Source organism: Tenrec ecaudatus, chromosome 1, assembly GCF_050624435.1.
Source record: "Tenrec ecaudatus isolate mTenEca1 chromosome 1, mTenEca1.hap1, whole genome shotgun sequence".
NCBI lineage: Eukaryota > Metazoa > Chordata > Mammalia > Afrosoricida > Tenrecidae > Tenrec > Tenrec ecaudatus.
In genome coordinates, this window is record NC_134530.1 from 17,980,135 (window position 1) to 18,007,202 (window position 27,068).

Sequence of the window (27,068 nt, forward strand, 5' to 3'; positions counted from 1 at the left end):
CTCTGGGATGGAACCTAGATTCCCGCCGAGACTGGAGTAATAGGGGCCGTCGCCTCCGGACGTTTCTGCCGCCTTGGCGGTTCAGAGCGCTGCGAGCCCGAGCGCTGTGGCCGGTCACTTCCGCTCCCGGCGGTCCGAACCGGAAACGGAAGTGCACGGCAGACGCCGGCGGCGGTGGCGAGGGGGACTGTTTCCGGTCCGCGTGCACGTGTGGGCCGGCTCCGCGGGAGAGAGAGGCGGGGCCAGCGGGCGGCCACCTAGAGGCTTCCCCTCGGTTGTCGCTGGTCGGGGCGGGGCTCGCCCCACTCGGACTTCGCGGCCGAGACGACCCCGCGCCCTCCCTCGCCCTCAGGTACCTCTTCCTTTCCGGGACTGTCATCTTTCGATTGGGAAGTCGCAGGGATACAGTCCAGGGCTGTTCAGCAGGATAACACGAATGGGCTCCCTGTAACTCACCTGGGGCTAATCCTAAGTGTGGAAGGGAGGAAACGGCCGCATAAGGCGGTCAAGGTCTGCCTTCCCGATCACCTGGGCCTCCCCAAGACGCATAAAGCATCTCCGAAGCTCTGGCCCTGGGGATACTTAGCCCAGCCCTCTCAGGCCCTCCTCATCTCTGGTATGGATAGGGAAACTGCAGCCAGAGGCCCTCCCCTCCCTTATGCAACATAACCTTTTATTAGTAATCCACATTTTAATTGTGAGATTTGTTATGATCCGGTGTTATAAATGGAAAGTTAGGTCAGGGTCTATGTGTCAAAGGCATGGCATTTTTGGAGACAGAGAATTTGAACACCCTTAGCAGTTCTGGGTTGGAGAAAGATGGGGCTTCCTACTCCCATAATGAGCTACAGTCTCCGAAACTCACAGGGGCAAGTCTGCCTTGTCCTATAGGGTTGTTAGGAGTCGTCATAGACTTGACATTGTACTGGGTGCTATGTTGGACTGCGAACTACAAGATCTGCTGTTCAACTCTCCACTCGCCCTACTCAGTGGGTGGAAGATGAGGCGTTCTGTAAAGATTTACAGCTTAGGAAACCCTCAGGAGCAATTCTACTGTATCTTAGAGAGTCAACGTGAACCAGAATGAAGTTGATGTCCGTGAGTTAGGTTTGATCTTACCTTAGTTACAGGAACTCTGGAGATGTAAGAGGTTCAGTGTTGGCCTAACCAAAGGTCGGTGGTGTAAACCCACGAACTACTCTGTGGGAGAAAAATAAGGTTCCCGTTCTCGCCCCCCAACCCCCACCTATACAATCTCATTAACTATGTAGGGTTTTTCTGAGTCAGAATACACTCCAGGCTATGTTTTTTTTTCTTATGTTGTTTTTTAGTTTAGCTCACTGTAGCTTAGCTTAGTTCCCCCATCCCCACTGTTTTACTTTCCAGACAACTTTTAATTTGTGACTTGGATTTTGTGGGCATTAGTATCTTTTACTGTGATGTAAGATGATCTTTGGCCATTTCCCAATTGGGCATATGTAGTCACAAGGAAAAGGACAACTACTTAATTCTTATCAAATGGCTCACCTGTTACCCTAGAAAGACTCGTAAGTCTTCAAAATATAGGAGACTCCAGCACACAGATGACATAAGCTTTGTTGTAATGCCAAAAACTGAAGTTGAGTTGACCACCAATAGAGTATCTTTTGACTGCTTTCTTTTTTATTGTGGAGTTAAAAGGTCACTTCTACTGTTATGAGGAAAAGCTTAATTCTGGAGGAAAATTAAGCTCCAGATTTTTAACTTGAAGAATAAAACATTTGTTATCAGTAAGAGTCTTTGTTCTGCTGTGCCTTTTAGAACGAATTAGCTTTGGTTCCTAAAGACATCCGAATCTAGTGCTATGGTTTTTGTTACCTGATTGGCACTGTAAGTTGTTTTTACATTTAATTTATGTGCTATATCTATGTTGTAATGGGTCTGTGTGCATGTGTGTCCTTGTGCATCTGTGTGCTTCATACATTGTGGGTACATGCCGTCAGGACCCTTCTGACCTTAGGGCCTTATGTACAACCGAATTCAATACTGCCCACTCCTGTGCCATCCTCACGGTCTTTGTTATGTTTGAGCCTGTTGTTATAGCCACTGGGTCAGTCCATTTTGTTGAGGTCCTTCCCCCTTTTCCCTTCCCCTCTGCTTTATCAAGCACAATGTCCTTTTCCAGGAACAAGTCTGTCCATACAGTACATACAAAATATGTGAGACGAAGTCTTGGCCTACTTGCCTCTAAGGAGCATTCTCGCTATTGTTCCAAGACACATGTCCTTGTTCTTTTGGCAGTCCCTGCTACTTTCCATATTCTCCAGCATCACGATTTAGTTACAGTAATTCCTGTTTGGTCTTTCTTATCCACTATCTGTCTCTCACATGAATATGTGACTTGGGTCAGTCATACTAAATTGTTATTGTGGGTATTTGTTGTTTGACAACTTTTCATTAGGGTGCCCATCGTGAACCAGGAATACATTTGACCCAAATAGATAATAGTATTTGCACTCTTACACCCCCCTCCCCACACACACACAGTGTGGAGGGTCTATTTTAGCTGGGAAGACAGACTTTAAACCAGCGGTTCTCAACCTGTGGGTTGTGATGCATTTGGGGGTCGAAGGACCCTTTCACAGTGGTCGCCCAATTCATAACAGTAGCAAAATTACAGTCATGAAGTAGCAGCAAATATAATTTTATGGTTGGGGTCACCACAAGAGGAGGAACTATATTAAAGGGTCTCAGCTTTAGGAAAGTTGAGAACCACTGTTTTAAACAAATCATGTTGAGTGATGTGGAAACTTGGAAATGTTATGGAAACATGTAGTGACAAAGAATAATAGAACAGGACAATTTATACGTGGTATAGGTTTGGTAAGGGAAACATTTGATAAGGGAAAGATGTGTGAACCTAAAAGGTGCATGCCCTATATCTAAACAGACGGTCTTTGAATTGGGTGTAAATGGGGAGGGTTGAGAGAAAATTCCAAATTGTCTTAGCTTTTTAGTGCTGCTGCAACAGAAATCCTACAGGTGCATAGCTGTCACAAGCACATTTATTCTCGCCCTTTAGAAGGCTGTAAGTCCGAATGAAGGGCCAGGCTCTAGGGGAAGGTTCTCTCTGTTAGCTCAAGGGCAGGCGTCCCCAAACTACAGCCCAGGGGCCACATGCGGCCTGCAGAGGACATTTATCTGGTCTGCCGGGTGTTTTTACCCCATTTGTTTTTTTACTTCAAATTAAGATATGTGCAGTGTGCATAGGAATTTGTTCATAGTTTTCTTTTTTAAACTATAGTTTGGCCTTCCAACGGATCTGAGGGACAGTGAACTGGTCCCCTGTTTAAAAAGTTTGAGGATCCCTTCTCTAGGGGGAGCTCCTGTATCTTCAGTGCGATTTCCTTGTTTCTTGAAAGCTTTGGTGGTTTGATGGTTCTGTTTCACCATCTCTGTTTAATCTCTTTTATAGCTCAAAAAAGAAACACCCTACACATCCTGCTTCTCACATGACAAAGACGATTCATTCCCAGATGGGATTATAATCACAGGCACAGAGATTAGGATTCCCAGCACATATATCTGGGAGGCACACTTCAACTTCTAACACAGATGCCGTCCAAAGCAGGTGTTCTCTGGAGCCTAGCAAACCTGAGAAGCTAATGGGAGGAAACCAAGTACAGAGTGGGTTAGTTAGGCTGCAGAGGAAGACCAGGTCTTGAAGGTCATAGTCAAGCGTTGACCTTGATCTCAGGCCACCAGGAGCCAAAGAATCATTTTTTAAGTTGGGGACTGGCATGATTAAATTTTCAATGAAAACACAGCAATCGCTCCTGGGTGGTAGCGTTTAGGAAGGGAAAGAATGAATGCAGAGTCAATATAAGAGTGTGAATAAATTCCTTATTCAGATGATGGTAGTTGAGGCCTGGTGACTGGCATTGGAAACATTTGTGACTCGTGTGGGGTATAGAGCTGAGAAAATGTGGTGAGTGATGTTTTCTGTCTACCATGAAATATAGACAAGGGTCAGCAAATGATGACCTGCAGGCCAAATCCAGCTCCGTAAATAAAATACACGCACCTCCCCTAAGTCTTATTGGAACATGCTTCTTCCTATGGTCTATGGCTGCTTTCACTTTGTCACTACAAAGTAGTTGCAGCAGGTACCGTATGACCCACAAATCCTGATAGCTTCCTTTCTGGCCCTTTAAAGGGAAAAAAAAAGCTGATCTCTGATATGTAAAGCATTTTACATGTGTCAGACACTGTTCTGTGGCTGGGAATGAAGTCCTGGAAAAATGGACACAGGTCTGGATGATAGAGGAGAGAGGTTAAAAACACCTAGATAAATAGATATAAAATGACAGCTTGATGGGGATGGAAGGGGACAATGGCAGGTCTTAGAGATCTGAGGAAATGTAAGAGGAGAAAGAGATTTTGTTTTTTTAAGTGAGAGGAACCAATGGGAATTAGTCTATGGTCTGAAAAAGAGTCATGGTGGCGTAGTGTGTTACACATTGCTAGCCCAAAGGTTGGTACTTGAAACCACCAGTTGCTCCCTGAGCGAGAGATGCGGCTTTCTCGCCCTGTGAAAACAGTCTCTGGAGCCCTGGTAGTGTAGTGGGTATGTGTGGGATGCCAACCCCGAGACCAGCGGTTGGAAACCATCTGCTGCTCCTCACGAGGAAGATGAGGCTTTCTACTCCCATGAAGAGCTTCAGTCTCTGCAGCCCGTAGGGCGATTTTGTCTTGTCTTGTGGGGTTGCTGTCAGTTGGAACTGACTCTTCAAAAGTGAGCTTTGTTTTGTTTTGTTTCTTTTGAATCCCAAAGGGGCAGCTTTCCTCTGTTCTGTAGGACGATCTAGTGCATTGGAATTGATTCGATGGCAGGGGGTTCGGTTTTCCGTTAAAGTCTGAAAAGGAGCTGTGGTAGGGAAGTACTCAACTGAAAGGTCAGTGGTTTGAATCCACTAGGCACTCCTTGGGAGAAAGGCATGGCAGTTGGCTTCTGTATTGGACAGGGTTCTCTAGAGAGACAAACCAGATTGCCTGTAATTATATATAAACATATTTATAAAGATAGAGATATAATTCAAGATATAAACCATTAAATAATATACAGATAGACAATACAAGAAATTAACAGTTAAATTATAAAGCGGTGAGACACTAGCAGTCCTTAAAGTTTTGAGAGCTGCCAGGTAGGTGCCAGTCCCCTTCTGTAGACAGAGCTGGGCTATATATATCCAGGCAGCAAACAGCAAGACAGATCCCCAACTGTCATCAACTGTCAGTCCCCAGCTCCAGAGATGAACATTCCAATCGTGTGGGCTTAAGGGGACCTCAACTTACAACGACACAGTCCACAGGCTAGGCATCCCACAGGTAGTGTACGCCTTTAAACTGAGGCACAGAACAACCAAGGTGAGGATCACCGAGCCATTTATCCCTCTGCCCTTCAGTTAATCCTACTTGTGTTTATCAGCCAGGCTGGCACAATAAACTATAGCAATCCACCCCTTGCCAGCCTGGCACCTGTACACAATTCTTTACCCATACATACTTATCTAATTTCCAGATATTAATGAAATCACACTTATACTTATCAATCATCTATCATACATATAAATGAAAACACACTAAGTCAAATTATATCTGATATAACATACTTGAACAAAGGAAATATACGCAATAATCACATACAAAGAAAATACATTGACAATGACAAGCCTCGCTTTTACAATTGATCACGTGGTCATAATTGATAGGTAGAACTACCTTCTACTGCTACCCATTCTGTATTACCTTTGCCCTCAGCAAGCACCTCAGCTGACTGTGGTTTTTGGCCTGGCGGGGTGACCCAGACCTTCATTTCCTGAGGGGTCTGGGTCATTATAAGTCCTGTTATGATTGGGTTGCTGCAACTTACCATTTACTTTAATAACAGGGCATGGTAACACTAAGAGTCGGCCTATGGGATCTCCTGGATTCCAGACATATTCTTCTTTACCTCCATTATGTAGTACCAGTCCAATTTCTCCTTGGTAATCAGGATCAATCACACCACTTAGTACAGTGACACTTTTCCTGACTTGTTGATCCAAAGGCATGAGAAGTCCAAAGTGCCCAGGGGGCATTCTCAGCTGCCAGTTCAGTGGAATCCGTGCTGTGTTTCCAGGTGGGAGAGTTCCTTTCCTCGGGACCAGGACCTCCAGGCCTGAGGAACACAGGGTTGCTGGGAGAGGAAGCAAAAATGCTACAAGGGGATCACTAGGAGTAATAGTGAGTGGTGCCACTCCAGCTTCCACCCCTTGGTTCCTGGACCCATGAATTCTGGCTATTGGAGACACAGCACCATATATTGGCCGCTGGTTTAGAGCGTGTACAGCTTCCTGGAGAACATTGCCCCAGCCCCGCAAGTTGTTGCCACCTAGTTGGCGCCTTAATTGTGTCTTTAGGAGCCCATTCCATCGTTCTATCAAGCCGGCAGCTTCAGGATGATGAGGAACATGATACGACCAGTGGATTCCATGGGAACGGGCCCATTGCCGCACTGTATTTGCTGTGAAGTGAGTTCCTTGATCTGAAGCAATGCTATGTGGGATGCCATGCCGGTGGATGAGGCATTCTGTAAGCCCACGAATAGTAGTTTTGGCAGAAGCATCATGTGCAGGGAAGGCAAATCCATATCCAGAGTAGGTGTCTATTCCAGTAAGAACAAAACGCTGTCCCCTCCATGATGGAAGTGGTCCTATGTAATCAACCTGCCACCAAGTTGCTGGTTGATCTCCCCGAGGAATTGTCCCATATCTTGGACTTAATGTTGGTTTCTGTTGCTGGCAAATGGGGCACTCAGCAGTGGCAGTGGCCAAGTCAGCCTTGGTGAGTGGAAGTCCAGGTTGCTGTGCCCATGCATAACCTCCATCCCTGCTGCCATGTCCACTTTGTTCATGTGCCCATCGGGCGATAACAGGGGTGGCAGAGGAAAGAGGAGGACCTGTCTCCACAGTGCGTGTCATCTTATCCACTTGATTATTAAAGTCCTCCTCTTCAGAGGTAATCCTTTGGTGAGTGTTCGCGTGAGATACAATTAACTTTACTTTCTTGGCCCATTCAGAGAGGTCTATCCACATACCTCTTCCCAACATCTCCTTGTCACCAATTTTCCAGTCATGGTCCTTCCAGTTCCCTGACCATCCAGCCAAGCCATTAGCCACAGCCTATGAATCAGTATATAATCTCACATCTGGCCATTTTTCCTTATATGCAAACTGAACGGCCAGGTGCACTGCTCGAAGTTCTGCCCATTGGGAAGATTTCCCTTCACCACCGTCCTTTAGGGAGATCCCAGAAAGGGGCTGTAGTGCTGCTGCTGTCCACTTACGAGTGGCACCTGCATATCATGCAGAGCCATCCGTAAACCAAGCATGCCTTTTTTGGTCTTCACTTAAAGTATGGTAAGGAACTCCCCAGGAGGCCATAGGTGCAGACTGGGAGAAAGGAGACAGTGTGACAGGAGTGGAGACTGTTGGCATTTGGGCCACTTCTTCATGCAGCTTACTTGTTCCTTCAGGTCCTGCTTTGGCCCGATCTCGTATATACCACTTCCATTTAATAATGGAGTGTTGCTGAGCACGTCCAACTTTATGATTACGTGGGTCAGACAATACCCACTTCATGATAGGTAATTCAGGCCTCATAGTGACTTGGTGGCCCATGGTGAGGCGTTCAGTCTCCACCAAGGCCCAGTAACAGGCCAACAGCTGTTTTTCAAAGGGGGAGTAGTTGTTTGCAGAGGATGGCAAGACTTTACTCCAAAATCCCAATGGTCTACGCTGTGATTCACCAATAGGGGTCTGCCAAAGACTCCACACTGCATCTTTATCTACAACTGACACCTCTAGCACCATTGGGTCAGCTGGATCATATGGTCCCAGTGGCAAAGCAGCTTGCACGGCAGCCTGAACTTGTTGAAGAGCCTTTTCTTGTTCTGGGCCCCACTCAAAGATGGAGGCTTTTTGTGTCACTTGATAAATAGGTCGAAGTAGAACACCCAAGTGAGGAATATGTTGCCTCCAAAATCCAAAGAGGCCCACTAGGTGTTGTGCCTCTTTTTTAGTCGCTGGGGGAGCTAAATGTAATAGCTTATCCTTTACTTTAGTAGGAATATCTCGACATGCCCCACACCACTGGACCCCTAGAAATTTTACTGATGTGGAGGGTACCTGAATCTTTTTTGGGTTAATTTCCCAACCCCTTGTATGCAGATATTGTACCAATGAATCTAGAGTCTTTGATACATCCTCCTTAGTGGGTCCAATCAGCATAATGCCATCAATATAATGGACCAGTGTGACATTTTGTGGAAAAGACAGGTGGTCAAGGTCCCTGCGGACTAAATTATGGCACAGGGCAGAAGTGTTGATGTACCACTGGGGGAGAGTTGTGAAAGTATATTGTTGCCCCTGCCAGGTGAAGGCAAACTGCTTCTGGTGGTCCTTTGAGACTGGTATGGAGAAGAAGGCATTAGCCAGATCAATAGCTGCATACCAAGTACCAGGAGAAGTATTAATTTGCTCAAGCAATGTAATCACATCTGGGACAGCAGCTGCAATTGGAGTCACCACCTGGTTAAGTTTACGATAATCCACTGTCATTCTCCAGGATCCATCTGTCTTCTTTATAGGCCAAATTGGTGAATTAAATGGGGATGTAGTAGGAATCACCACCCCTGCATCTTTCAAGTCTTTGATGGTGGCACTGATCTCTGCAATCCCTCCAGGAATGCGGTATTGCTTTTGGTTTACTATTTTCCTAGGTAATGGCAATTCTAATGGTGTCCACTTGGCCTTTCCTACCATGATAGCCCTTATTCCACATTTTAGGGATCTGATATGGGGGTTCTGCCAGTTACTAAGTATGTCTATTCCAATGATGCATTCTGGAACTGGGGAAATAACCACAGGATGAGTCCGGGCCCCACAGGACCCACAGTGAGGCATACTTGAGCTAAAACTCCATTGATAACTTGACCTCCATAAGCCCCCACTCTGATTGGTGGGCCTTCGAAACATTTTGGGTCTCCTGGAATTAGTGTCAGTTCTGAGCCGGTGTCTAGTCCCCGAAAAGTTTGATTATTTCCTTTCCCCCAATGAACAGTCACTCTTGTGAAAGGCCGCAGGTCCCTTTGGGGAAGGCTAGAAGAAAGACTAACAGTATAAACCTTCAGTGATGTAGCAGGATCCTCCTTACAAGGGACCCGGCCTCCCCTTCATTCAAGGGGTTGTGGGTCTGTAAACTGGCTCAGGTCTGGGAATTGATTGAGCGATCGTGACTGTCTATTCTGCTGTTCACCTGATCTACCATTCTTTTGCCTGTACAGACCATGTAAATATTTAGTAGGCTTCCCATCTATTTCATTCCTAGGGACACCGTGGCTAAGTTGCCAATGCCATAATTCCACACGAGACAGGTTGCTTTGATTATTATTGAAAACTTGTTGTTTATTATAACCACGCCCACTCTGTCTCTGTTGATACAGTGCTGACACCTTCCCTGTGCCATAATTTAGTCCAAAGGGACCTTGACCACCTGTCTATTCCACAAAATGTCACACTGGTCCATTATATTGATGACATTATGCTGATTGGACCCACTAAGGAGGATGTATCAAAGACTAGATTCATTGGTACACTATCTGCATACAAGGGGTTGGAAAATTAAACAATAAACTATAGCAGCTTCCATGAAGATTCTGAACACATTCTTGAGTTGGTTTCAACTCGGGAACCCTCTAGAGCAGACTACTACTTCATAGTGTTTATAAAGGGTATAGCCTTGGAAACCCCATGGGGCAGTTCTGTTCTGTCCTATAATATTGCTGAGTCATAATTGGCTTAATAGTAATAGGCTTTCCTCCCCAAACTGTAACCAAAGCAAAAAGGCCAAGAAGGCTACACTGAAAGGTCACACACAAACCTGAAAATCTGCACGTCACCCACCATCCAACAGCCCAAGACACTGAGCCTAAGAAGGCAGCCCAAATACCTTCAGAAGAGCACCCCCAGGAGAAATAGGCCCCACCACTATGTCATCATCAAGTTCCTCCTGACCACTGAGTCAACATGAAGAAGACGGACAGTGACACACATGTGCTCATTGTAGATGTCAAGGGCAATAAGCATCAGATCAAACAGGCTGTGAAGCAAATCTATGACACTGACATAGTCACGGTCAACACTTTGGCTAGGCCAAGGAGAAGAAGGCACATGTTCACCTGACTCCTGAATATGGTGCCTTAGACCCGTAGTTCTCAAACTGTGGGTCACGACCCCTGTGGGGGTCAAACAACCCTTTCACAGGGGTTGCCCAATTCATAATAGTAGCAAAATTGCAGTTAAGAAGTAGCAACAAAAATAATTTTATAGTTGGGGGCGGTCACCTCAACATGAGGAACTGTATTAAAGGGCTTGGGCATTAGGAAAGTTGAGAACCACTGCTTTAGACATTGCCAACAAAATTGGAATCATCTAAACTGAGTCCAGCTGGCTAATGCCAAATATAAACTTTTTCAATACAAAGATAAAAAAATGGCAGTGGGATTTTACGTTCGTCTGAAATAAGGGAGACACAACTTTGGTTCTTGGCCAGTGCACTTCATGTGCAACCACCACCCATCTGTCAGTGGGCGCTTGCTTGTGACTATGATGCTGAACAGGTTTCAGTGGCGCTTCCAGGCTAGGATGGACTATGAAGAAAAACCTGGAGGACCTGCTTCCAAGAATTAGCCAATGAGAGCTCTGTGGATTGTAGTGGCTCATTCTGTAACTGAGCATGGGGATGGTGCCGGACCACATAGTAAATTTTGTTTTACTGTGTATAAGATCACCGTGAGTTAGGGGCATACTCAGTGGTGGATAACAATATAGATTTTTAACCCGTCTGCCTTTGCTTCCAGTCTTGCCCCTTGTTTTACCATTGCCTCTCTTTTGTTGCAGGCAGACACCTGCCGAGACCTCTCAGCCCTGGTGTGTGTCATGGTGAGTGTGTTGGGAGGATCAGATGGTTGGGAATAATGCGCTACTCTGACTGTCCCCCTCTTCTCTGTCTGTGTCCCCAACAGAAGAAAAAAGAGGAAGGGGGAATATGGCGTTTCCTCAGGCCTGCCCCAGAATATCTTCTAGAAGGGCCTGGAAGGAGCAGGAATGGTACCCTGAAGGCAGATCCTAGGCTTTGTATTTAATTCTGGAATCTGTACTGAGAGAGGCTGCGACAGAGTTCCTCTAGGGAAAATCCCTAGCCATCTTTTGTGACATCTATTGATGTCATCATTGTATCCATTTAATCGCTGTATCCATTTAATTTCATGAGGAAAAAAATGATCTTATAGGACTATCAGGACATTATCACCTCTCCCTCCCCTAAATAAATAATCATTTATTGGTATCATCTGATACTCAATTCATGATCGTCTGTCTCAGTTGTCAGAAAAATGCATTGTATAGTTTTGATTAGTGATCAAAACAAGCTTTCCATATTTGGATTTACAAAAGCAGCCACTTTAAAGGGTTAGTTACTAAACTACTTATGTTTCTATCATTGTAGAGAAGTCCTCATCCCAGATCTCACTTTCCACATATTCTTCAGAAGCAAGACATGCCAGATTTCTTAACCTATACTTTGGACCTATTGTTAGGAGAGGCCAGTCCCTGGAGAAGGACATCAGGCTTGGTAAAGTGGAGGGGCAGTGAAACAGAGGAAGGCCCTCCATGAGATGGATGGACACAGTGGCTGCAACAGTGGGCTCCAGCACAGGCACAATTGCGAGGATGGAGCAGGACAGAGCAATGTTTTGTTCTGTTGTGCCTAAGGTCTTTATGGGTCGGAACCCACTTGATGGCACCTAACAACAGCAGCAGCAGCTGCAACAACAACAATAACAACAATTTATTGCTGAACCTGTGTTTTGGATAAGATGCCCCGCTGCCAAATATGTATTAAAACCCCTAAAATCCACTGCCATTGAGTCATTTCTGACTCATAGTGACCCTATATAGGGTTCCCTAGACTGTAAATCTTGATGGAAGTGTCAGCTTCACCATTGTGCCAAAGAGCAGCTAGTAGGTTTGAACTGCTGATCTTTTGGTTAGCAGCCCAACACCTACCCCTTAGAGCCACAAGACCTTATGTGTTAGAATACTAATCTCTACCTGGGGGTACAGTGATTGTATTCCATCATCTTTTTTTGCTTTCTGTATTGTACAATATTTTGCCCAAAGAGTCCTTCAATATTGTTAACTACAGGCCTGAACTTTTTCTTTAGTTCCTTCAACTTGAGAAATGCTAATTGTGTGCTTCCCTTTTGATTTGTAACTCCAAGTCTTGGCACTTTTCATTATAATACTTTATTTTGTTTTCTCAAGCCTCCTTTTTTGAAATCTCCCGTTCAACTATTTTACGCCATCATGTCTCCTTCTATCAACTTTCCAAAAATCGAAACAAATTCACTGCCATTGACTTGATGCTGACTCATCATGGCCTTATAGGACAGGATAGAACTGCCCCTTTAGGTTTCCAAGACTAACTCTTTATAGGAGTAGAAAGCCTCATCTTTCTCCCAAGTTGTCACTGGTGGCTTTGAACTTTTGATGTTGTGGTTAGCAGCCCAATGTGTAACTACTTCACCACCAGGCTCCTATTATCAGCCCCCCTCCCCCACTATTAAGCACCTGTGAAAGCTGGACACTGAGTTCCCTCACCCCCTGGCAGTTGTGCTGAAGGGGCAATTGCTTCCATGATCTCGCCCCTCCTGTCTACCAGCAAACTCTGCCAGCTTTGTATGTAACATATCGCCTACCAATGACAGTCCTCTCAGTCCCTGATGCTCCCAGTGTGTCCAGGATCCCTGTTCAACTCTTTCTTGCTCTGCAAGGAATGCCTTGCCCAATTCTTGCTTTCACTCAATGCCAAAGGGTCCCTGAGACATTCAAGTCAGGTGCAACCCTTAGATCAGCGGTTCTCAACCTTCCTAATGCTGCGTCCCTTTAATACAGCTCCTTGTGTTGTGACCCCCAACCATAAAATTATTTTTGTTGCTACTTCATAACTGTCATTTTGCTACTGTTATGAATTGGGTGACCCCTGTGAAAGGGTCATTCGGCCCCCAAGGGGGTCGTGACCCACAGATTGAGAACTGCTGCCTTAGAGAAAGCAGTGCCATTCCAGGGAAATTCAAGTTAGTCTCTGGATGTAGCGCTTCCTTCTGGGAACTCTTCAGCCAGCCGCCCTCACTCCATTCCCTGAACTTTTCCTGCTGCCTGGCAGCTGGCCTAACTGTTCATCCCTGCGTCGTTACTCCAGCTTTTTCTCCCCGGGGGCTCCCCTGCTGCTGGCAGCCACTTTATCCCAGACACCCTCACCATCTCAATTTAGATTGAGACTCTATCACAGTGGTTTGCTTAATATAGTCAAGCAGTAGGTAGGTCTCATCAGGGTAAATGGGATGCCCCCTTTATGGGTACATTCCCCAGAGCAGAATCATTGTGCAAAGTCAGTCAGGGTATATGGGTGTGAGCGGAATCCCATCACTCTATGCCTCTAAACAGAACCTCTGTCATTCTGTCTAGGTTCCAAAGGTGCCAGTGCCCACCCAGAGGTGGGCAGTGCCTGTGCTGGGCCTGTCCAATCCAGGGCTGTCCAGTTCCGCTGGTGAGTGAGTGCTCTTGAATGTGGGCTGCCGTCTTCCTGTTGAGCACCAAACACATGCTCCCCTTCCATTTGCCGTGACTGTAGGCATTGTGTGGCATCATCAGGTGATACACATAAAGAAATCCCTTGTTGTTTACGTATCTGGGGTTACCTCTGTTTTCTGGTACTGCTATTACAGATAGATCACAAGTGGGTAACTTTAAGAAACAAAAAGAAATTGAGGAGCTGGTGCCAGGGGGTTAAGTGGAGAGCATATATATATATATATATTTTGTTTTGTTTTGTTTTTATTTTTGTTTTTAACAATTTATTAGGGGCTCATACAACTCTTATCACAGTCCATACATATACATACATCAATTGTATAAAGCACATCTGTACATTCTTTGCCCTAATCATTTTTTCTCCTCTTTTCTTTTTTTACATTTTATTAGGGACTCATACAACTCTTATCACAATCCATACATATACATACATCAATTGTATAAAGCACATCCATACATTCCCTGCCCCAATCATTCTCAAAGCATTTGCTCTCCACTTAAGCCCCTTGCATCAGGTCCTCTTTTTTTTCCCCCTCCCTCCCCTTTCCCCCCTCCCTCATGTGCCCTTGGTAATTTATACATCGTTATTTTGTCATATCTTGCCCTATCCGGAGTCTCACTTCCCCCCCTTCTCTGCTGTCCCTCTCCCAGGGAAGAGGTCACATGTGGATCCTTGTAATCAGTTCCCCCTTTCCAACCCACTCACCCTCTACTCTCCCATCATCGACCCTCACACCCTTGGTCCTGAAGCTATCATCCACCCTGGATTCCCTGTACCTCCAGCCCCCATATGCACCAGTGTACAGCCTCTGCCCTATCCAGCCCTGCAAGGTAGAATTCGGATCATGGTAGTTGGGGGGAGGAAGCATCCAGGATCTGGGGGAAAGCTGTGTTCTTCATTGGTACTAACTCGCACCCTAATTAACCCATCTCCTCTCCTAACCCCTCTATGAGGGGATCTCCATTGGCCGACACTTGGGCCTTGGGTCTCCACTCTGTACTTCCCCCTTCATTTAATATGGTATATATATATATGTATACATATACACACATATACACATACATACACACGCACATATATATACATACACACACTTACATCTTTTTTTTTTTTTTTGCATGATGCCTTATACCTGGTCCCTTGGCACCTCGTGATCACACTGGCCGGTGTGCTTCTTCCATGCGGGCTTTTTTGCTTCTGAGCTAGATGGCCGCTTGTTCACCTTCAAGCCTTTAGGACCCCAGACACTATCTCTTTTGATAGCCGGGCACCATCAGCTTTCTTCACCACATTTGCTTATGCACCCATTTGTCTTCAGCGATCCTATCATGGAGGTGTGCAGTCAATGATATGATTTTTTTGTTCTTTGATGCCTGGTAACTGATCCCTTCGGGACCACTCGATCACACAGGCTGGTGTGTTCTTCCATGTGGACTTTGTTGCTTCTGAGCTAGATGGCCGCTTGTTTATCTTCAAGCCTTTAAGACCCCAGTCACTATCTCTTTTGATAGCCGGGCACCATCAGCTTTCTTCACCACATTTACTTGTTTACCCACTTTGGCTCCAGCTGTTGTGTCGGGAGAGTGAGCATCATAGAGTTCCAATTTAATAAAAGAAGGTATTCATGCATTGAGGGAGTGTTTTAGTAGAGGCCCAAGGTTCTTCCGCCACCTTAATACTTAACCTATAAATATAGACACATAGATCTATTTCCCCATCCTCCTATATATATTTGCATGTACATGTCTTTGTCTAGACCTCCATAAATGCCCTTTGACTCCTAGCTCTTTCCTCCATCTCCCTTGACTTTCCTCCTGCCCTACTACCATGCTTCGTCGCCACCTGGGCTAGAGTATACCTCTTCTCTAAGCAACCTTACCCTTGATCATTTCCCACCAGGCCTACCACTCCCCCCTCTCTACCATTTGGGGTCCCATGTTTTTCCCTTGTCCCTGTGTTAGTTAACACCACTTCCTTACCCCCTGTACCCCCCACCCCAAGTCCCCCCGGAGCTGTCGGTCCGTTGTTTTTCCTCCAGATAGTTCATCCAGCCTGTCCTGTTCAGACAGACCTGTGGAGACACTAACATGCACGAAAACAAGACAGAGGAAAACAAAGCAACAGTATACAACCAGATAACAAAACAACAAAAACAAACCACTGACAAAGAACAGAACAAAACAGTTCACCAGAGAAAAGCTTGTAGTTAGTTCAGGGATTGTTTGCTGGCCCTTAGGAGCGTTTTCCAGTCCAGTCTGTTGGGGCACCACGCCCTGGCCCCAAAGTCCACTTTCAGCATTCCCTGGGGACCTTGCCACTCCATTCCCTTGCTGTTCCGCTGCACTCCCCCAGTGATTTGCCTTGGTGTGGTGGGATCAGGTCAGGTGCAATTCCCACACTGTGTCTCCGGTGCAGTCCCCTGTATGGAGAGCATATATTTTGAGAACGATAAGGCCAATGAATATACAAATGTGCTTTACACAATTGATGTGTGTATGGATTGCAATAAGAGTTGTATGAGCCTCTAATAAAACAATTTAAAAAAGTGAATGTTAAATAAAAAAACCCAGAAATTTTCTCACAGTTCAGGAGGCTGGAAGTCGGGATTCAGGGTGCTGACTCCCTGGGAAGGCTTTCTGTCCACTTTAGGGAAGTTCCTTGTCTCAGCTTCTCACGGGTTCCCAGTGACCCCGCAGAGCAGCCCCATGTGGCTCCTTGCTCTTTCCTGTATGGAGTGCAGCCATGGGAACCTGGCTTTGTTAGGATCATTTTTACGTTTTAACTCCAGGTCTTCAGACATTTCATTTGAACACTTTTGTCTTCTCGAGCCGCTCTTTGAAATTTTTTGTTCAGCTCCTTTACTTGCTGATTTCTTCCATGTGCTGTAGCTTGTCGATGGGCCAGAGCTAGTTTCAGAGTCCCTTCTGATATCCGTTTGGTTGTTTTCTTTCTTTCTTGTCTTTTTAAACCTTTTGTTTTCTTTCTATCTCATGTTTTCAGTGTTTCCTTACAATTCATCTTTCTTTTTTTGTGTTCAGTGCCTTAAATCGGTTCTTGTGATGTCTTCTAAATTCTGGTAGGATAAACTCAAGGTCATCTTTTCACTCTTGTGGACTGTGGAAATTTCCTCAGCTTCCACTGGAATGAGTATATGAGCCATTGAGGGCTGTTCTACAGGTTGACTCCTACATGGTTTCTCCTCACAGATATAGTCAGTTTATTTCTGTGTGTTCTGTTAGGTAACATCCACATGTATAGTTACTATGTATGTTCTTGAAAAGACATCGGACCGTGTAAGACATGAAAAAACAATAATAATTTATAAATTATCAAGGGTTCCTGAGAGGGAGGGTGGGGGAAGGAGAGTAAAAACAGCTGATACCAAGGGCTCACGTAGAAATAAAATGTTTGAGAATGATGCTGGAAACAAATGTACAAATGTGCTTGACACGATGGATGTATATATGGATTGTGATCAGAATTGTACGAGCCCCCAATAAAATGACTTAAAAAAAAAAGAAAAGTTGTTTGCAATGTAGATGTAGTTAGTCTTACAAAACTATCACGTTATCTCCAATGTCATTTCTATTACCAAGGCCAACATTTCCAACTGTTGATACTTCCTCTTTGTTTCCAACTTTCACATGCTTGTTACCAGTAATTATCCATACATCTTGATTGCATATTTGATCAATTCCACATGCAGATGTGGGTAGAATTATTCACCAGTGGATTTCGTGGTTTAGTGCTTTCAGTGGTTGGTACATACATTTGAGTGTAGTGTAGTTGTATTAACTGTTTTCCTTGTGGGCATATAGATACTATACAGACATCATTATACTTCAGAATAGATCTTGAATTTTTTTGATGGTGTACAGGGATTAGAATTTAGACCATACATTTTTGGGGTGCGCAGTTCTATCCATAACAGAAGATGTAATGTAGGTATTAGTCACTGCAGTAGTGGGGAGCAAGGAGAAGGGGTAGGAGTGAATACTAAGTATAGAGATGCCATCAGTGATTTTAAAAATTGTTGCTGTCTACAGGATTGCTTAAGGTGAGATTTCTGATCCAATCAGCTGTATGCAGGTTGTCACTTCCTGAGATCGGGAACAGCTTGGTAGGAGCAGACTTTGGGAAGAAGGTAGTAAGCTTAATGGGACTAAATTCCACCAAGTTTCCTCAGATAGGCAAATGGAGGTATTTGAGCTGATAGTGGTATATTAATTTTCCAGGGCTACTGTAACAAAGTACTTCTTCAAGCAACTTAAAATGACAGAAAGTAAAACACAGAAACAAAATCCTCCAGAAATGTATCCTTTCTTAGTTCTTTTTAAAATCATTTTTATTAGGGGCTCATACAACTCTTATCAAAATCCATACATACATCAATTGTGTAAAGCACATTTGTACATTGACTACCCTCATCATTCTCAAAACATTTGCTCTCCACCTAAGCCCCTGGCATCAGCTCGTCATTTCCCCCCTCCCTCCCTGCTCTCCTCTCCCTCATGAACCCTTGATAATTTATAAATTATTATTTTGCATTATCTTTACCTGTCTGACGCCTCCCTTCACACACTTTTCTGTTGTCCATCCCCCAGGGAGGAGGTCACATGTAGATCCTTGTAATCGGTTCTCCCTTTCCAACCCACCCTCCCTCTACCCTCCCAGTATCGCCACTCACACCACTGGTCCTTAAGGGATCATCTGCCCTGGATTCTCTGTGTTTCCAGTTCCTATCTGTATCAGTGTCCATCCTCTGGTCTAGCCATATTTGTAAGTTAGGATTGGGATCATGATAGTGGGGGAGGAGGAAGCATTTAGGAACTAGAGGAAAGTTGTATGTTTCATTGTTGCTACATCGCACCCTGACTGGCTCGTCTCCCCCCCAAGACCCTTCTGTCAGGGGGTGTCCAGTGGCTTTGGGTTCGTACTCCCCACTCATTCACTATGATAAAATTTTTTGTTCTGATGATGCCTGATATTGGATCCCTTCGATACCTTGTGATCACACAGGCTGGTGTGCTTCTTCCATGTGAGCTTTGTTGCTTCTGAGCTAGATGGCTGCTTGTTTCCCTTCAAGCCTTTAAGACCTCAGACACTATATCTTTTGATAGCCAGGCACCATCAGCTTTCTTCGCCACATTTGCTTATGCACCCATTTGTCTTCAGCGATCATATCATGGAGGTGAGCTTACAATGGTATGATTTTATTCTTTGATGCCTGATAAATGATCCCTTCAGCACCTCGTGATCACACAGGCCGGTGTGCTTCTTCCATGTGGGCTTTGTTACTTCTGAGCTAGATGGCTGCTAGTTTACTGTCAAGTCTTTAAGACCCCAAACACTATATCTTTTGATAGCCGGGCACCATCAGCTTTCTTCACCACATTTGCATGTTCACCCGCTTTGTCTTCAACGTTTCGTAGTTCTCGAAGCCAGGATTTCAACATCAAAGTGTCAGTAGAATGAGTTGCTTCTGGAAGTTCTGAGAGAATTTTTATACTATACCTCTCTCCTAGCTTCTGGTGATTGCTGACCATTCTTAGTTCCTGGACTTGTAGACCTTTCACTCCACTCTGGCCATCTTGTTACTGTACTTCCCGTCTCTTTTACAAAGATATCAGTAATATTGGATTTAGGTTCACTGTACTGTAGAATGACCTCATGCTAATTGATAACATTTTCACAGACCTTCTCTCCAAACAAGGCCACCTACAGAAGTAAAACGGGTTAGAACTTGAACATGTATTTTTTTAGAGGACACATATCAACCCATAACTTTTGGGCATATGGGTCCGGAGTTGAGAAGTGAGAGTCAGCCTGGAAATTATGGCCTTGTCAAGGAAGAATTGAGACTCAGTGCTTGAGGTCGTGTGAGGTTGCCTGACAGTGCTTCCAGTAGAGGGAGAGGAAAGGGAAAGGTCTGCAGGGTGAGGTTGCCAGCATCTCATGATGGAGGAGACCAAGGAGGATGGCGTGGGATGCGGTCATTGACACCCAGGGAGGGTGGGGGTCAAGAGGAGGTGTTGTATGACCAGTCACATGAATTGGACTCCACACAATGGACGGGGTCTCTGGTAGTTCGATTGAGGTGTTGGCCTTCAGGGGGTAAGAAGTGAGTCGGTTGTGATGGGATGGGCACAGAGGAACAGAAAGATAGAACAGCAGCTAGAAGGAAAGATGGGGTCAGGGCTTAACTCTGCTCAGGTTTAAATGCCAAGGGAAGAGGTCTGATCACGAGGGAAAAGTGAAGACAAGGAAGCCACGATGGTCAGAGAGTTGTTGATAAGCCTGCAGTAGGCGAGAGGGTGGATCCCTGATGCTAGTGATTTGAAGGCAGGAGGTAAGGACCCTCTCTCACAACGATTGCTAGTGGTATAGTGGATTATCGACTCCCTGCTTGGTATAAGACGGTGGGTCAGTACTAGCCCTGTAGAGGAGGACAGGGATGGCTGAGTAGTCAGGTAGGACAAGCCGTCCAAGAAACTAAATCAAATAAAGGAGGTTGAACAGCTTCAGTATCTGAAGAGTCTGTTAGTGAATTGAGACAGTGGCTCCTGCTATTTGTTGTGTGTGCACGCGTACACGTGTGTTTTCCTTATCTGTAAATTTTGTTCTGGCTTTGGGTAAGGTAGAGTACTCTAACCCTCCTGACAAATGTGTGTGTGTGTAAGTGTGTCTTTGTGTGTATATGTGACTGTGTGTGCATATTGTGTGTGCACCTGTGTGTTTGTAGGTGAATACATATGTGCATGCATTATATATGTGTGTGTGTGTCTGCATGTATGTGTGTATCTTTGTGTATGTTCTGTGTGCGCTGTTTGTACATGTGTGTATCTGTGTTTCTTGTGTGTGTGTCTGTATAAATAGACATATGGCTGCTTACATATGCCTTCAGGCCATGTGTATGTGCATTGGGCTAGGCATGGGCTCTCACAGCTCCTCCCCTCTTTAGTTCTACCTGCTCAGGACCCACACTGGCTCCAGGAGGAGAGCAGAGGAGAAGAAGTGATGGCTACTGGGTTGCTGACCACCTACTCACACGTAAGTAAGAAATCTTTTGCACCAAAAAGATAATGATATGTCCAAGACTAGTGTCCAGGTTTCTGGATGTTGGGTCTCTTGTAGGAGGTGTGTGGCAGGCCAGAAAATGTTCCCACTCCCTCACTCAGACCCTCCCCAGACTGTTGAGTACTGTGTTCTGCTGATTGTTGGGTGGGGAAGCAAAAATGGGTGGGATGTGAGCTGTCTGTGTTTCAAAGTCTTTCTGAGCAAACACTTCTCTCACTTACCAAATAGTTCTTCTCTTTTAGCATGGCCGGGTCTACTAGATCCTAGAGCTAGAGGAATACAACTGCAAGGCACTTGTGGCTAGTTGTAGATGGACAAGTTCCTTCATGACGCAGAGGTCTTTAGAAGTCACGTCATTATGCAGACAGGGACAACTAGATAGCAGAGAGCTTTGGTTCTGAGACTGGGCCAAGGGGTAGGTTCTGGAGCACCACAAAACTCAGTCTGAACATCCTCTGCACGGTGTCTCCCATCTTCAGTCTACTGCCCTCTGCGACTATTGGTGATATTGATTTGTGATTGAGCTGCGTTGGGTGTGGTGTTTTAGGAGCCAGTAACTTTGGAGGATGTGACTGTGGTGTTTACCCAAGAAGAATGGTTTTTTCTGGACTCTGCCCAGCGAAGCCTGTACAGAGAAGTAATGCTGGAGAACCTCAGGAGCATGGCTGCAGTGGGTAAGACTATCCCTGTTGCCTCATCTGCACACACACGAATCCTTGAACTGTGCTAGTTTGGGAAATAGGGGAAAGAGACATCTTTTGAACAGCTTGCCCTTGCAGAGCTTATGAGCCAGCGGTGTTCCCATGGGAATGAAGATTCATCCGTTAACTGATCTCTATTTCTTCATGGTTAAATGCTTCTTGGCTTCTCAAGTATGTCCCTGAGTTTCTGGGATTAGAGATCCTCATTATCCTCTGGACCCAGTGAGGGAGCTATTTCAAGAATTTGACTGTATGGTGAGCAAGTTTTACAGAGTTCCTGTCAGTTCAGGCATATTTATTTTTCTACTGTCCTCCTCAGAATGCCTAGAAACGTTAGCTCTAGTTTTATGCAAAGGCACAGACTTCTCACACATATGTCTCATCCCATGAGCAGGATACCAAATCTGCCACCCCAGTTTATTTTCCTCTTGGGGACAAAGAGAAGAGCTGTGGATCACTGAGAAAAGACGCTTTCAAGAAATGTGTCCAGTTAAGCACCAGGCAGGTAAGAATCATTTTAGAGAGGTGATCTGGTTGATAGAGGGGAACATGTGGAAATTGTTACTCCAAAAAATATTCCAATGCCTTTCACTTATAAAACTGGACTGCTTGGTGTGAGTTCCCCTAGAAAATTCTGATATCTTTTCTCTTTCATTAATAGGTACACAGGTCTATTCCTATTTCCATGTATGTGTTTTATCTACTTTGTTAATATTCTCTCTCAGTTTCATTTCTAATCACTGTAGAATTCTCTAATGCATTTGAAATTTCTTTCCATAATTAGGGTATTTGAAAACAACAACAACAACAACAGAAACCCACGCATGCATTGCTTACATCTTTTGTTACCTAGATTCTATAGATCCCTTCTCTGTGTTCCTAATTTTTTCATCATAATTTGTTTCAGAACCTCAGCTTCAAAGCCAAGAGTCAGTTCCTAACCAAGAGATTTATTTGGAGATTCCATATATTGGCATGAAAAGGGTAAGGTTCACAGGAATTATTTTTTATTGCATAGTTATAGGGGAAATCTGAGGCTGCTGTCAGAAAAGTTACACAAGAACACTTAAAGCAAGCGAGGCTTGCTCAATAGAACAGGGTTGCTTGGGAGCGTTCTCTGTGACTGTGCGGTAAGTTGAGCAGACATGAGAGGCAGTGGCACACAGAAGTTTTACTGGCTGACATTGGCTAAGGTTTCATGAGAGAGGAAATTCCTTTTAGCAAGAAACCTGGACACAGTGATGTACGGCGACTCCCGGATCACCTAGACGGGGATGAGAATAGAACTTCTAGTGGAGAGGAACTCATGTGTCTAGCTGACATCCCTGACTATCAAGGTGATGAGTATCTGGGTCAGAGGGCTGCAGCAGTTTTGAGGTCTTTTATAACAACAGTGTTAGCGTCATATATGGTGAGCAGATGTTGGGAGCAATTTTTCAGAATCTGTCAAGTGGGTACATTGGCTAAATACTGATGGCACACTAAAGGTTGGTGGTTTGAACTCACTAACTGCTCTTTGGGAGAAAGGGCATTTTGTTTCCATAAAACGTTACTACTTTGACAGTTCTGTGGGGGCAGTTTAACTCTGTCTTATATCTGTCTCTCTGAGCCAAAATTTAGTTGGAGGCAGTGGTTTTTTAAATGTCCCATAGGTACACTTGAATTGGCTAAAATTATGATGGTTTGAGTTATATTTAAGACAATTGAATGTAAAATTTTTGAGTTTGGCATCAGTGGTTTTTGGGTCATGGTCCCAGTATGTTGTAAATAAAAACGTGGAGATTGTGGTAGACTAATACACAGGGATCCTCTCTGGTCCATGTACATACGTAGAACAGCATGGACTGGGGGGAAACTATAAATAACTAGACAAAGACTTGTGTATTCACAGAGCTTCTCTAAGTCATCATTTGCATAAATGTTTCTCATGAAGAATTCACATAGGGGAGAATATAAATGTAATAAAGCCTTTATTCTTCACAAATTATCTTTTTATCCTACAGGAAAAGCCTCAACCTGGAAGAAAACTCTGTAAATGTAATGAATTTGAGAAACCCTTTAACAGTTTCCAAATACTTTTTCAATGTCAGAGAATCTATACTGGAGATGACCCCTATGAATATAAAGAAAATGGACCGTCTCTTTTCCAGAGCTCTCACCTGTTCATACCTGAGAAAATTTGTAGTGTAGATAAAAGCTATGCATGTAACAAATGTGAGAAATCGTTCAGATATTGCTCGGACCTCACTAGACATGGAAAAACTCACACATCAGAGAAGTTCTCTGAATGTGAAGAGTGTAGGAAAGCTTTCAAGTATTCCTCAAATCTTCGACGACACATGAGAGTTCATACTGGAGAGAAGCCCTTTGAATGCAGTCAGTGTGGGAAGACCTTCACGAGGAACTCTAACCTGATTTTGCACCAGAGAAATCATACAGGAGAGAAACCATATGGATGTAAGGCTTGTGGGAAAGCTTACAATCAACCATCGTCTCTTAGGAGTCACGTGTGAACACATACTGGAGAAAAACCCTTTGACTGTAGTCAGTGTGGGAAAGCCTTCAGGGAGCATTCATCACTAAAGACACACATGCGGACCCACACCAGAGAGAAGCCGTATGAATGCAACCAGTGCGGGAAACCCTTTCGGACAAGCACTCATCTCCATGTCCACAAGAGGATACACTCTGGGGAGAAACTCTGTGAATGTGGTACTTGTGGTCAGGTTTTGAGTCGTCCCTCAACTCTTAAGAGCCACATGCGTACTCACACAGGAGAGAAGCCCTATGCATGCCAGGAATGTAGGCGAGCCTTTAGTGAACTCTCATCCCTTAGGAAACACATGAGGACTCACTCTGGCAAGAAACCCTACACATGTCAAGAATGTGGGCGGGCCTTTGGCCAGTCTTCACACCTTATTGTACATGTGAGAACCCACACTGCAGGGAAACCTTATGCATGTAATCAGTGTGAGAAAGCTTTTCGGCATAATTCTTCACTTACTGTGCACAAAAGGACTCACAATGGGAGAGAAAGCATGAGGAATATTGACTTGCCTTTATCAGCGGCACATCCATATGGTGGACCCTTTGCTAATTAAGTCCTAGTTTAAAAATGATAAATATTTAGGCTATAAATATCCTTAAATTAGTTTAGCGATATCTTGTTTTAGTATATTTATATTTTAGTTTACTTCTAAATGGCTTAATTTCCATGGTTATTTGTTCTTTGACTCATGAAGTGTTTGGAATTAGAATTTTGAATGATGATGTATGTATGTCTATATTTTACCCTCTCCTTCTACCCTCCCTTCCTCTCTTTTCCCCTACCCCTGGCCTTGTTGTAGCCATCAAAGTCTGCTTCTTTTGGTGTGAAAATGATTTTTTTCTTAGCTTAAAAAAAAATAACCCTGGTGCCAGGCAGTATTTGTCTTTATGAGATTGACTAATTTTACTGAGCATAATGTCTCCATATCATGACATTTTTGATAGTTAAAATTTTTTTTAGAGGAGCATAATATTTAATTATATATATGCATCAGACTGTTCCCCTACAGACTGGGTTTTTGGTTGTTTCCATCTGTTATTGAAGATAACACTGCAATAAATATGGTGTACATACATCTGCTTGTATTTTGTTTTTTGGCGTATACTGAGTGGAGAGATTGCAAGGTAATGTAGTATTTCTATTTGTATTTATTTAAGGGAGTGTTTTAGTCTTTTCTAGAATGGCTGTGCAGTTCTATAATCCCACTGCCAATGTATGAATGTTCCAATATCTCATATCCTTTCCAGAATTTTATTTTCTGTTTTTTTAAAAAATTGCCGTTGGAGCTAGTGTAAAGTGGTGTCTCATTTTTCTCTTAACAGGTATTTCTCTTGTAGCTAATTATTGTGAGAATTTCTTTATATAATTGTTGGCCACCTGGATGTTATCTTTAGTAAATTGTCTATGTCTTCTGCCCATTTTTATTGGATAATTTGGGTTTTTAATAGGTATAGTTTTCTGTAGATCTTTTAACATATCCCTTTATCTGGTATGTCATTGCCAAAGATTTTTTTCCTTGTCCGTTGGTTCTCTTTTTTGATGAAGTCCCTTGATGTACGTGAATGTTATATTTTTAGGAGGTCTCAGTTGTCTATTTTGTCTTCTGTAGTGGGGCATTTTTCTTTATGTTTAGGAGTGTTTTTATGCTTTGTATTAGGGCCTTTAAATTTGTCCCTCTGTTTTCATTGGTCTTTTTAGTCCAAGGGTTTAAGTCTTTAATCCAACTTGAGTTCATTTTTGTATATGATGTGAGGTATAGGTCCTGTTTCATTCCTTTGCACCATTTATTAAAAAGATTATCTCTTACCTATTTAATGTATTTTAATCCTTTATCAAAGACCAGGTGTCTGTAGGTGCTTGGTTTTATTTCTGGATTTTCTGTTCTGGGTCTACATATCTATCTTTTGATTACCGTGACTATAATAAGTCTGAAATCAGGGAGTGAGAGGCCTATGGGCATATTTTTATTGTTACAACTAACATACAATGAAATGTAAAGCAATAGTGTATAGCTTGTGTGTTTGTGTGTGTATGTGTGTGTCTGTGTGTGTCTTGGGACTGTCAAATCTTAGATATTTGTTGACATTTCTTTTCTTAGTATGACATATACTACTGCTTGCCTCCAAAATTACCCCTTCTTTACAAAAATATATGTATTTTTTTTTGGCTCATGTTGGTGATGTGCAGTATTAAAAATCCTTCCTTTCCCAGCCTTTCTTACAACCAAGAGGAGCCATGTCCCTCAGTGCTGGCAGCATGAGTATGAGAGGCCACTGGACAAGAGTGGTTTTCTATCGCTTGGCCCTTCACTCTTGTCTTTCATAACAACAGGCACAAAGCCAGAGCTAGAGGAGCTATTGTGTGACCATGAAAGGATGAAAGCCACAGGCTAATGACAGAGTGGCCCAAAGTCACAGATCCTGATTTCCCAGTATACCAGCCCTGAGCAGTTTATGGGATTTCACAAAATTTGTGGAATAATGGAATTGAAAGATAACGGCATTTCCACATGAGCTTTTTGAAACCCCATTCTACATCTGCTTGCCTTGTTAATGTGGAGAAGTGAAAACAAATTACTTACTGGTGGATGACAACATTTTGGGGGACAGGGGAGTGGGTGATAACAGCAAGGCAGGGGCAATGTTATTACAGCTACATTCTGTTCCTAATGGATTTATTTAGTATATTGTCAGTTTATAAAAATACTTCATGTATGGTTGAAATTAAAGTATTCTTATTTTTCTTCATATACACACTATATCAAGCTTCATGTTTTACAATCTGCAAGTTTGTAATATTGATCTGTTGATATAGCATTTGCTGAACGAGGTTATGTTATGATCTCCTACCATGATTATGAGTTGTTGAAGAATATTTGTAATTATGTCAGTTTTAAAATTTATATATTTTGGGGTAATGTAATTAAATGGATGTCTTGCTTTAAATTTTCAGTAAATTACTTTTATTCTTTCTTCCTAGAAATTAATATTCAACTATTCATCATCATA

At 43.7% G+C, this 27,068-nt stretch overlaps 2 protein-coding genes across 2 annotated transcripts in view; one reads left to right on the top strand and one right to left on the bottom strand.

Moving 5' to 3' along the window:
* The window catches only part of ADGRE3 (adhesion G protein-coupled receptor E3), a 69,281-nt gene extending 68,902 nt beyond the window's left edge, over nucleotides 1–379 (bottom strand). The window contains exon 1 of the mRNA XM_075547582.1: nucleotides 1–379. Coding sequence (XP_075403697.1) covers nucleotides 1–379 — 379 coding nt within the window.
* ZNF333 (zinc finger protein 333) lies at nucleotides 187–26,938 on the top strand. Its single transcript, XM_075548268.1, is given in 8 exon segments — nucleotides 187–352; nucleotides 10,980–11,021; nucleotides 13,608–13,689; nucleotides 20,696–20,784; nucleotides 21,359–21,485; nucleotides 21,907–22,017; nucleotides 22,420–22,496; nucleotides 23,516–26,938. Coding segments are annotated over 7 exon segments (1,587 nt in total). The 5' UTR covers nucleotides 187–352; nucleotides 10,980–11,018; the 3' UTR covers nucleotides 24,614–26,938.
* The last annotated feature ends 130 nt before the right edge of the window (nucleotides 26,939–27,068 follow it).